The sequence below is a fragment of the Procambarus clarkii genome, chromosome 36 (genome assembly GCF_040958095.1).
Source record: "Procambarus clarkii isolate CNS0578487 chromosome 36, FALCON_Pclarkii_2.0, whole genome shotgun sequence".
In the NCBI taxonomy this organism is placed as follows: domain Eukaryota; kingdom Metazoa; phylum Arthropoda; class Malacostraca; order Decapoda; family Cambaridae; genus Procambarus; species Procambarus clarkii.
In genome coordinates, this window is record NC_091185.1 from 27,728,905 (window position 1) to 27,741,637 (window position 12,733).

At 42.0% G+C, this 12,733-nt stretch overlaps 1 protein-coding gene across 1 annotated transcript; it reads right to left on the reverse strand.

The window, feature by feature from the left end:
* Positions 1–2,802: 2,802 nt before the first annotated feature.
* On the reverse strand, positions 2,803–5,154 carry LOC138371696 (trophinin-like). The gene is made up of 3 exons (XM_069336710.1): positions 4,391–5,154; positions 3,670–3,992; positions 2,803–3,488 (listed from the first exon to the last, which is right to left on the reverse strand). The coding sequence occupies exons 1-3, from the start codon at positions 5,152–5,154 to the stop codon at positions 2,803–2,805; spliced, it is 1,773 nt and encodes a 590-aa protein (XP_069192811.1).
* Positions 5,155–12,733: the final 7,579 nt, after the last annotated feature.

Here is a 12,733-nt window from a genome sequence, read left to right on the forward strand (position 1 = left end):
ATTAGAGTGATTTATCTGCGTAATGTAATCATTCATTTAGTCGGGGACAGGCAGCCTGTGAGTATATAAAGTTAGGTTTGTATCCAGAGCCCTTCCCCCTAGGATGTAACCCCCCTCCCCCCCCCCCCCACAACAAGCCGGAATATCTGTATACTTCTAGGTGAACCGAAGCACCAGGTGATAGGAGACGTGCCCAATCATTCCTGTCGAGCACCAGGATTCGAACCCGGACTTCCCGCTAGTGAATGGAGAACGAATCATCTGGTTCTGTAACCTGTTGGTGGGTTACTTACTGTATTCTATCTCAGTCCAAACAAACAAAAATAGATACAGAAGATAAAGAAGATAAATAGAAGGTGATCTACTCCGGTGAACTAGTTACTGGTTACATAATCCCGCCTCCTGGTGCCTCCTGGTACTGTAGCTTTACTCCTGGTGCTGTAGCTTTACTCCTGGTGCTGTAGCTTTACTCCTGGTGCTGTAGCTTTACTCCTGGTGCTGTAGCTTTACTCCTGGTGCTGTAGCTTTACTCCTGGTGCTGTAGCTTTACTCCTGGTACTGTAGCTTTACTCCTGGTGCTGTAGCTTTACTCCTGGTGCTGTAGCTTTACTCCTGGTGCTGTAGCTTTACTCCTGGTGCTGTAGCTTTACTCCTGGTGCTGTAGCTTTACTCCTGGTGCTGTAGCTTTACTCCTGGTGCTGTAGCTTTACTCCTGGTGCTGTAGCTTTACTCCTGGTGCTGTAGCTTTACTCCTGATGCCTCCTGATGCTGTAGCTTTACTCCTGATGCCTCCTGATGCTGTAGCTCTACTCCTGATGCCGCCTGATGCTGTAGCTTTACTCCTGGTGCTGTAGCTTTACTCCTGATGCTGTAGCTTTACTCCTGATGCCTCCTGATGCTGTAGCTCTACTCCTGATGCCGCCTGATGCTGTAGCTTTACTCCTGGTGCTGTAGCTTTACTCCTGATGCTGTAGCTTTACTCCTGGTGCTGTAGCTTTACTCCTGATGCTGTAGCTTTACTCCTGGTGCTGTAGCTTTACTCCTGGTGCTGTAGCTTTACTCCTGGTGCTGTAGCTTTACTCCTGGTGCTGTAGCTTTACTCCTGGTGCTGTAGCTTTACTCCTGGTGCTGTAGCTTTACTCCTCGTGCTGTAGCTTTACTCCTGATGCCTCCTGATGCTGTAGCTCTACTCCTGATGCCGCCTGATGCTGTAGCTTTACTCCTGGTGCTGTAGCTTTACTCCTGATGCTGTAGCTTTACTCCTGATGCCTCCTTATGCTGTAGCTCTACTCCTGATGCCGCCTGATGCTGTAGCTTTACTCCTGGTGCTGTTGCTTTACTCCTGATGCTGTAGCTTTACTCCTGGTGCTGTAGCTTTACTCCTGATGCTGTAGCTTTACTCCTGGTGCTGTAGCTTTACTCCTGGTGCTGTAGCTTTACTCCTGATGCCTCCTGATGCTGTAGCTTTACTCCTGATGCCTCCTGGTGCTGTAGCTTTACTCCTGATGCCGCCTGGTGCTGTAGCTTTACTCCTGGTGCTGTAGCTTTACTCCTGGTACTGGAGCTTTACTCCTGGTGCTGTAGCTTTACTCCTGGTGCTGTAACTTTACTCCTGGTGCTGTAGCTTTACTCCTGGTGCTGTAGCTTTACTCCTGATGCTGTAGCTTTACTCCTGGTGCTGTAGCTTTACTCCTGGTGCTGTAGCTTTACTCCTGATGCCTCCTGATGCTGTAGCTTTACTCCTGATGCCTCCTGGTGCTGTAGCTTTACTCCTGGTGCTGTAGCTTTACTCCTGGTGCTGTAGCTTTACTCCTGGTGCTGTAGCTTTACTCCTGGTGCTGTAGCTTTACTCCTGGTGCTGTAGCTTTACTCCTGGTGCTGTAGCTTTACTCCTGGTGCTGTAGCTTTACTCCTGGTGCTGTAGCTTTACTCCTGGTGCTGTAGCTTTACTCCTGGTGCTGTAGCTTTACTCCTGATGCTGTAGCTCTACTCCTGATGCCGCCTGATGCTGTAGCTTTATTCCTGGTGCTGTAGCTTTACTCCTGGTGCTGTAGCTTTACTCCTGGTGCTGTAGCTTTACTCCTGGTGCCTCCTGATGCTGTAGCTTTACTCCTGATGCCTCCTGATGCCGCCTGATGCTGTAGCTTTACTCCTGGTGCTGTAGCTTTACTCCTGGTGCTGTAGCTTTACTCCTGATGCTGTAGCTTTACTCCTGATGCCTCCTGATGCTGTAGCTTTACTCCTGGTGCTGTAGCTTTACTCCTGGTGCTGTAGCTTTACTCCTGATGCCTCCTGATGCTGTAGCTTTACTCCTGATGCCTCCTGATGCTGTAGCTTTACTCCTGATGCCTCCTGATTCTGTAGCTTTACTCCTGATGCCTCCTGATGCTGTAGCTTTACTCCTGATGCCTCCTGGTGCTGTAACTTTACTCCTGGTGCTGTAGCTTTACTCCTGGTGCCTCCTGGTGCTGTAGCTTTACTCCTGGTGCCTCCTGATGCTGTAGCTTTACTCCTGATGCCTCCTGGTGCTGTAGCTTTACTCCTGGTGCTGTAGCTTTACTCCTGATGCCTCCTGGTGCTGTAACTTTACTCCTGATGCCTCCTGATGCTGTAACTTTACTCCTGATGCCTCCTGGTGCTGTAACTTTACTCCTGATGCCTCCTGGTGCAGTAACTTTACTCCTGATGCCTCCTGGTACTGTAGCTTTACTCCTGATGCCTCCTGGTACTGTAGCTTTACTCCTGATGCCTCCTGGTGCTGTAGCTTTACTGCTGATGCTGTAGCTTTACTCCTGATACCTCCTAATGCTGCAGCTTTACTCCTGATGCCTCCTGGTGCTGTAGCTTTACTGCTGATGCTGTAGCTTTACTCCTGATACCTCCTAATGCTGCAGCTTTACTCCTGATGCCTCCTGGTACTGTAGCTTTACTCCTGATGCCTCCTGGTACTGTAGCTTTACTCCTGATGCCTCCTGGTACTGTAGCTTTACTCCTGATGCCTCCTAATGCTGCAGCTTTACTCCTGATGCCTCCTGGTGCTGTAGCTTTACTCCTGATGCCTCCTGGTGCTGTAGCTTTACTCCTGATACCTCCTAATGCTGCAGCTTTACTCCTGATGCCTCCTGGTGCTGTAGCTTTACTCCTGATGCCTCCTGGTGCTGTAGCTTTACTCCTGATGCCTCCTGGTGCTGTAGCTTTACTCCTGATGCCTCCTGATGCTGTTGCTTTATTCCTGGTGCCTCCTGGTGCTGTAGCTTTAATCCTGATGCCTCCTGGTGCTGTAGCTTTACTCCTGATACCTCCTAATGCTGCAGCTTTACTCCTGATGCCTCCTGGTGCTGTAGCTTTACTCCTGATGCCTCCTGGTGCTGTAGCTTTACTCCTGATGCCTCCTGATGCTGTTGCTTTATTCCTGGTGCCTCCTGGTGCTGTAGCTTTACTCCTGATGCCTCCTGGTGCTGTAGCTTTACTCCTGATGCCTCTTGGTACTGTAGCTTTACTCCTGATGCTGTAGCTTTACTCCTGATACCTCCTAATGCTGCAGCTTTACTCCTGATGCCTCCTGATGCTGTAGCTTTACTCCTGATGCCTCCTGGTACTGTAGCTTTACTCCTGATGCCTCCTGGTGCGGTAGCTTTACTGCTGATGCTGTAGCTTTACTCCTGATACCTCCTAATGCTGCAGCTTTACTCCTGATGCCTCCTGGTGCTGTAGCTTTACTCCTGATGCCTCCTGGTGCTGTAGCTTTACTCCTGATACCTCCTAATGCTGCAGCTTTACTCCTGATGCCTCCTGGTGCTGTAGCTTTACTCCTGATGCCTCCTGGTGCTGTAGCTTTACTCCTGATGCCTCCTGGTGCTGTAGCTTTACTCCTGATGCCTCCTGATGCTGTTGCTTTATTCCTGGTGCCTCCTGGTGCTGTAGCTTTACTCCTGATGCCTCCTGGTGCTGTAGCTTTACTCCTGATGCCTCCTGGTACTGTAGCTTTACTCCTGATGCTGTAGCTTTACTCCTGATACCTCCTAATGCTGCAGCTTTACTCCTGATGCCTCCTGATGCTGTAGCTTTACTCCTGATGCCTCCTGGTGCTGTAGCTTTACTCCTGATACCTCCTAATGCTGCAGCTTTACTCCTGATGCCTCCTGGTGCTGTTGCTTTATTCCTGATGCCTCCTGGTGCTGTAGCTTTACTCCTGATGCCTCCTGATGTTGTTGCCTTATTCCTGATGCCTCCTGATGCTGTAGCTTTACTCCTGGTGCTGTAGCTTTACTCCTGATGCCTCCTGGTGCTGTAGCTTTACTCCTGGTGCCTCCTGATGCTGCAGCTTTACTCCTGATGCCTCCTGGTGCTGTAGCTTTACTCCTGATGCCTCCTGGTGCTGTAGCTTTACTCCTGATGCTGTAGCTTTACTCCTGGTGCTGTAGCTTTCCTCCTGATGCCTCCTGGTGCTGTAGCTTTACTCCTGATGCCTCCTGGTGCTGTAAATTTACTCCTGATGCCTCCTGATACTGTAGCTTTACTCCTGATGCCTCCTGATGCTGTAGCGTTACTCCTGATGCCTCCTGATGCTGTAGCTTTACTTCTGATGCCTCCTGGTGCTGTTGCTTTACTCCTGATGCCTCCTGATGCTGTAGCGTTACTCCTGATGCCTCCTGATGCTGTAGCTTTACTTCTGATTCCTCCTGATACTGTAGCTTTACTCCTGATGCCTCCTGGTGCTGTAGCTTTACTCCTGATGCCTCCTGATGCTGTAGCTTTACTCCTGATGCCTCCTGGTGCTGTTGCTTTACTCCTGATGCCTCCTGATGCTGTAGCGTTACTCCTGATGCCTCCTGATGCTGTAGCGTTACTCCTGATGCCTCCTGGTGCTGTTGCTTTACTCCTGATGCCTCCTGATGCTGTAGCTTTACTCCTGATGCCTCCTGATGCTGTAGCTTTACTCCTGATGCCTCCTGGTGCTGTTGCTTTACTCCTGATGCCTCCTGATGCTGTAGCTTTACTCATGATGCCTCCTGATGCTGTAGCTTTACACGTGTCCCAATAATACCAGATGCTCTCTAATGCTCGTTGGTTTCGGGATGATTCGATCATCCAAGTTGGTTCCCGGATGATCAAATTTCTCCTCGGTGGGGTTCTAAGATGTCTCTCTGACATCCTCTCCTGACATAATGCACCTGAGAGCCTTGGGACGTCTTCTACGTGACTGTGGTGAAGGCGTCGTTGTCTCAATATGGTTTCTGAGATTCAATCAAGAGTTTTCCTTGGTCTGGGAATGTGTTTATCTTGGTATAAAGTCTGCTATCTTCTCTTTCTTAGGATCTAAGTACTAAATTGTGATATATGTTACTTAGTACTAAAATTGTGACATATGTTACTTAGTACTGAAATTGTGATATAAGTTATTTAGTAATAAAATTGTGATATATGTTATTTAGTCTAAAAATTGTGATATATGTTATTTAGCACTGAAATTGTGATATATGTTACTTAGTACAAAAATTGTGATATATGTTACTTAGTACTAAAATTGTGATATAGGTTTCTTAGTACTAAAATTGTGATATAGGTTTCTTAGTACTAAAATTGTGATATAGGTTTCTTGGTACTAAAATTGTGATATAGGTTTCTTAGTACTAAAATTGTGATATAGCTTTCTTAGTACTAAAATTGTGATATAGGTTTCTTAGTATAAAATTGTGATATAGGTTTCTTGGTACTAAAATTGTGATATAGGTTTCTTAGTACTAAAATTGTGATATATATGTTATTTAGTACTAAAATTGTGATATATATGTTATTTAGTTGTAAAATTGTAATATAGGTTTCTTAGTACTGAAATTGTGATATTTGTTACTCAGTACTAAAATTGTGATATATTTTACTTAGTAATGAAATGGTGATATTTGTTACTCAGTACTAAAATTGTGATATATATGTTATTTAGTACTAAAATTGTGATATTTGTTACTCAGTACTAAAATTGTGATATATTTTACTTAGTAATGAAATGGTGATATAGGTTTCTTAGTACTAAAATTGTGATATATATGTTATTTAGCACAAAAATTGTGATATATGTTACTTAGTACCTAAAGTGTCATATAAATCTGCATTAAAGAAAATGCCTGTCTGTCTAAGGATGTATACCAGACGCTCGTGGCTAGTGTCACTAACCTTTACAAGGATTGGAGTGCCAGGATCGTATCCTAAACCCCCACAACGATTTTTGGCACTTCCAGCTGGCTACAATTAGCTAAAAATTAAAAAAAAAATTAAAAACGCTTATTTTCTTGTATTAATATATACTATTATTTACTGATTCTTGGGAAAATTAATATATATTTTCAGCAATGTTTACATTGCTCGTAGTGATATAAAGCATTTACTCCTCCTACACCTTATCGTTATCAAGCGTTATCAAGCCACATCCCTGTAACAACCCAACTGGAGTTAGAGGGAGGGAGGGAGTTATCAGAGGAAAGCGGCAAGCCATTACGACTATATAGCACTGGGAAGGGGATCAGGATAAGGATTTGGGATGGGACGGAGGGAATGAATTTAGAGGGAGTTATTCTTAATAGATTGGACTGTTATAGATGAGTTTGCTTGCCCGTTCGTTACTTGCTGTGAGAGGCAACCGATTGCTTGATAAAGATTAAAAGGGGGGGGGGCATAACTGCGTTTCTTATTAGTTGTTCAGTGTCAACTAAGCTTGTTGGACTAGTTGTATATGAAAAGGGCTGCAATTGTTAAAAGTTTCAGTATTACAGCCTGAATAGAACGGGATATTTTTTTTCTTTTTGTTTTTATCAACGAATTTTACACATTTTCAAATCGTTATTACAACCACAAGTTTCAAATGAAATCATTTCTATGACACTTTTCTAATCCATTAACATATAATAAAAGGATATGTTTAGCGGATTTTGTAAAATATGTTTAGTTTTACTAATATAAATGGTCAAAGTTCCATAAAAAATTATGCAAATATATCATGGTTTATTACTATTATAAAATCAATAAATAAACTTAGGAAAAAATGATTTTTACAGATTTGTAGAGACATAAACTCGACATATCAGGTGTAAGTTTCATGCAAATTGAATAAAAATAAAAGAGTTATATTAACGTTTATGTTACTTGAAAATAAATAAAAAATAAAGTCATCGGTGGCTGAGGTTGAAATCAACCAATTTCCTGGCACCCTTGACACCATTGTAGTAAGGCTTACTGGCAGGCACCTGTATAAGTTTCTTGCAAATCGTCCGATAAACTAATAAGAAAAACAAAAATGAAAATATCTCTTTTTTTTAACTAAATTTTTTTGGACAAAACTAATTATTTAATATTTTTATCATATGCTATTGTGATAGCTGAGAGTCATAGACATGATTTCAGTTTACACTTGTGTTTGATGTTAAGTTTTGCCCATTTTGGAAAATTTTTGACACTTAATTCAATATTTTTTTTCTCCCTTCCTGTTTAAGCTACGATGCTGAGACTTGGACCAGATGAAACCCTTTTCATATACAACTCGGCAAAAAAGTCTTATTGGAATCGAACTAGTTTTCATGTATTGCATATGTGGCACTGATGCCCCCTTAAGCCACCCAAAAGGTGGCACGGGCATGAATAGCCCTTAAAGAAGAGAACTTTTGTCCTTAGTTTGATATACCACATCAATGGTAGAGAAGAGAGTTATACAGTTTTGTCACGTGCATTTTGAAAGAGTTCTGACTTACGATGTCGCCTTGTAGAGAATAGCTTCTGATGACTCCTTATTGTATGTTGAAGAAGGAGAGAAGAGTTTTATAGAATCATGCAAATTGTCTTCCGGTTCATTTAGTACATAGGGTGAGTACATAGGGTGAGTACATAGGGTGCCTCATACATAGGGTCATTTGATAAGCTGGCAACACTGACTCTAGGTCAAATCGCCTCATCCCCTGCTCCAAGTTCACCCCTTAAAGTAATATTGACATGTTTAAGTGCTCTACTTAGTTCATATTAAGAGTAGTGCAGATCTGGGACTTATACCAAGCTATGCACTAACATTCAAACACCTACACGCCAATGGTAGAGTATAATATTATTTTTATGAGAGAGAGAGAGAGAGAGAGAGAGAGAGAGAGAGAGAGAGAGAGAGAGAGAGAGAGAGAGAGAGAGAGAGAGAGAGAGAGAGAGAGAGAGAGAGAGAGAGAGAGAGACAGACAGAGACAGAGACAGACAGACAGACACAGACAGATGGAGACGGAGAGAGGGGATAGCGAAAATACATTCTGTCTCACAGACAGAATGAGACAAAAACAGACAAATACAGAGACACAAACAGACAAAAACAGAGACAGAAACAGACAAATATAGAGACAGAAACAGACAAATACACAGACAGAAACAAAGAAATAGTGCTGTAGAGAGAGAGAAAATGGGACAACTTTCCCCATAAAATTCTTACGTCTTTCGAGAGTTCAAGAGACGCTCAGGTTCTTCTTAAAGTAAAAAAAAAGTATAAGTATGTCACATTCCTTTGCAGGTGATATAGACACTTTCATGGTCATAGAGGAGGTAAACCTGAGGTAAACCTTAGGTAAACCTCATTTGCATAATATTCACATACATCGAGGATATTAGTGAAAATATTAATTTAATTACTGAAATTGAAGTAATAGACAGAGAAGAGTCTAACAAGTCCCTTGACCTGAGTGTGATATATGTACAATATGTGTAAGAGCAGAGTGTCAATCAGTAAGAATAGTGTCAATCAGTAAGAACAGAGTGTCAATCAGTAAGAACAGTGTGTCAATCAGTAAGAACAGAGTGTCAATCAGTAAGAACAGAGTGTCAATCAGTAAGAACAGTGTCAATCAGTAAGAACAGAGAGTCAATCGTTACGAACAGTGTCAATCAGTAAGAACAGTGTCAATCAGTAAGAATAGTGTCAATCAGTAAGAACAGAGTGTCAATCAGTAAGAACAGAGTGTCAATCAGTAAGAACAGAGTGTCAATCAGTAAGAACAGAGTGTCAATCAGTAAGAACAGTGTCAATCAGTAAGAACAGAGAGTCAATCGTTACGAACAGTGTCAATCAGTAAGAACAGTGTCAATCAGTAAGAATAGTGTCAATCAGTAAGAACAGAGTGTCAATCAGTAAGAACAGTGTGTCAATCAGTAAGAACAGAGTGTCAATCAGTAAGAACAGAGTGTCAATCAGTAAGAACAGTGTCAATCAGTAAGAACAGAGAGTCAATCGTTACGAACAGTGTCAATCAGTAAGAACAGAGTGTCAATCAATAAGAACAGTGTCAATCAGTAAGAACAGAGAGTCAATCAGTAAGAACAGAGTGTCAATCAGTAAGAACAGTGTCAATCAGTAAGAACAGAGTGTCAATCAGTAAGAGCAGAATGTCAATCAGTAAGAACAGTGTCAATCAGTAGGAACAGAGTGTCAATCAGTAGGAACAGAGTGTCAATCAGTAAGAACAGAGTGTCAATCAGTAAGAACAGAGTGTCAATCAGTAAGAACAGAGTGTCAATCAGTAAGAGCAGAATGTCAATCAGTAAGAACAGTGTCAATCAGTAAGAACAGAGAGTCAATCGTTACGAACAGTGTCAATCAGTAAGAACAGAGTGTCAATCAGTAAGAACAGTGTCAATCAGTAAGAACAGAGAGTCAATCAGTAAGAACAGAGTGTCAATCAGTAAGAACAGAGTGTCAATCAGTAAGAACAGAGTGTCAATCAGTAAGAGCAGAATGTCAATCAGTAAGAACAGTGTCAATCAGTAAGAACAGAGTGTCAATCAGTAGGAACAGAGTGTCAATCAGTAAGAACAGAGTGTCAATCAGTAAGAACAGAGTGTCAATCAGTAAGAACAGTGTCAATCAGTAAGAACAGAGTGTCAATCAGTAAGAACAGTGTCAATCAGTAAGAACAGAGTGTCAATCAGTAAGAACAGTGTGTCAATCAGTAAGAACAGAGTGTCAATCAGTAAGAACAGAGTGTCAATCAGTAAGAACAGAGTGTCAATCAGTAAGAACAGAGTGTCAATCAGTAAGAGCAGAATGTCAATCAGTAAGAACAGAGTCAATCAGTAAGAATAGAATATCAATCAGTAAGAACAGGGTGTCAATCAGTAAGAACAGAGTGTCAATCAGTAAGAACAGTGTCAATCAGTAAGAACAGTGCCAATCAGTAAGAACAGTGTGTCAATCAGTAAGAACAGAGTGTCAATCAGTAAGAACAGAGTCAATCAGTAAGAATAGAATATCAATCAGTAAGAACAGAGTGTCAGTCAGTAAGAACAGAGTGTCAATCAGTAAGAACAGTGTCAATCAGTAAGAACAGTGTCAATCAGTAAGAACAGTGTGTCAATCAGTAAGAACAGAGTGTCAATCAGTAAGAACAGTGTCAATCAGTAAGAACAGTGTGTCAATCAGTAAGAACAGAGTGTCAATCAGTAAGAACAGAGTGTCAATCAGTAAGAACAGAGTGTCAATCAGTAAGAACAGAGTGTCAATCAGTAAGAACAGAGTGTCAATCAGTAAGAACAGAGTGTCAATCAGTAAGAACAGTGTCAATCAGTAAGAACAGAGAGTCAATCGTTACGAACAGTGTCAATCAGTAATAATAGTGTCAATCAGTAGGAACAGAGAGTGTCAAGCAACAGCCAAGAGTTAAGCCACACACACACAGATCAGCGGGGGGGGGGGCGGTGGAAGGGGGGATGGGAGGGGGGGTGGTGAGGAATACATGTGTCGGACAAAACAGGTAACAAGGAACAGTAACCAGTAAACCACAGTAACGTAACACCAGCAGTTCTCCCGTTGGCACTATAGCTGCTCAAAATATCCCAGAAGTTCTCAATCCCCTTAAAACAGTCTTGGAAAAAATTAAAAAGAACTTGGAAAAAATCCCAGAAGTTCTTGGAAAAAAAAGCCCAGTAGTCTAAATCCCCCCAAAATAGCCTTGGAAAATAACCCAATTGTTCTCAATTTCCTTAAAATAGACTTAGGAAATACCCAAGTATTTCATACGAGATTTATTTTGTTTTCAATATACTATAGTACTCAGATTATATGAAGCAACGACTGCAAGCTTGTAGAACAAATTGGGTGCTAGAGCGGGCGTTATGGAGCGAGAGACCGAGGGAGGGAGGAGGGTGAGGGGGGGAGAGAGACTGACAGAGCGACAGAGACAGAGACAGAGAGAGAGAAAAACAGAGAAACAGAAAGATAGACAGAGAGGAAGAGAGAGAGGCAGAGAGAGAGAGAGAGAGAGAGAGAGACAGAGAGAGAGAGAGAGAGAGAGAGAGAGAGAGAGAGAGAGAGAGAGAGAGAGAGAGAGAGAGAGAGAGAGAGAGAGAGAGAGAGAGAGAGAGAGAAACAGAGAGAGAAACAGAGAGAGAGGTAGAGAGAGAGAGACAGAGACAGACAGACAGACACAGACAGATGGAGACGGAGAGAGGGGATAGCGAAAATACATTCTGTCTCGCAGACAGAATGAGACAAAAACAGACAAATACAGAGACACAAACAGACAAAAACAGAGACAGAAACAGACAAATATAGAGACAGAAACAGAGAAATACACAGACAGAAACAAAGAAATAGTGCTGTAGAGAGAGAGAAAATGGGACAACTTTCCCCATAAAATTCTTACGTCTTTCGAGAGTTCAAGAGACGCTCAGGTTCTTCTTAAAGTAAAAAAAAAGTATAAGTATGTCACATTCCTTTGCAGGTGATATAGACACTTTCATGGTCATAGAGGAGGTAAACCTGAGGTAAACCTTAGGTAAACCTCATTTGCATAATATTCACATACATCGAGGATATTAGTGAAAATATTAATTTAATTACTAAAATTGAAGTAATAGACAGAGAAGAGTCTAACAAGTCCCTTGACCTGAGTGTGATATATGTACAATATGTGTAAGAGCAGAGTGTCAATCAGTAAGAATAGTGTCAATCAGTAAGAACAGAGTGTCAATCAGTAAGAACAGTGTGTCAATCAGTAAGAACAGAGTGTCAATCAGTAAGAACAGAGTGTCAATCAGTAAGAACAGTGTCAATCAGTAGGAACAGAGAGTCAATCGTTACGAACAGTGTCAATCAGTAAGAACAGAGTGTCAATCAGTAAGAATAGTGTCAATCAGTAAGAACAGAGTGTCAATCAGTAAGAACAGTGTGTCAATCAGTAAGAACAGAGTGTCAATCAGTAAGAACAGAGTGTCAATCAGTAAGAACAGTGTCAATCAGTAAGAACAGAGAGTCAATCGTTACGAACAGTGTCAATCAGTAAGAACAGAGTGTCAATCAGTAAGAACAGTGTCAATCAGTAAGAACAGAGAGTCAATCAGTAAGAACAGAGTGTCAATCAGTAAGAACAGTGTCAATCAGTAAGAACAGAGTGTCAATCAGTAAGAGCAGAATGTCAATCAGTAAGAACAGTGTCAATCAGTAAGAACAGAGTGTCAATCAGTAGGAACAGAGTGTCAGTCAGTAAGAACAGAGTGTCAATCAGTAAGAACAGAGTGTCAATCAGTAAGAACAGTGTCAATCAGTAAGAACAGAGTGTCAATCAGTAAGAACAGTGTCAATCAGTAAGAACAGAGTGTCAATCAGTAAGAACAGAGTGTCAATCAGTAAGAACAGAGTGTCAATCAGTAAGAGCAGAATGTCAATCAGTAAGAACAGTGTCAATCAGTAAGAACAGAGAGTCAATCGTTACGAACAGTG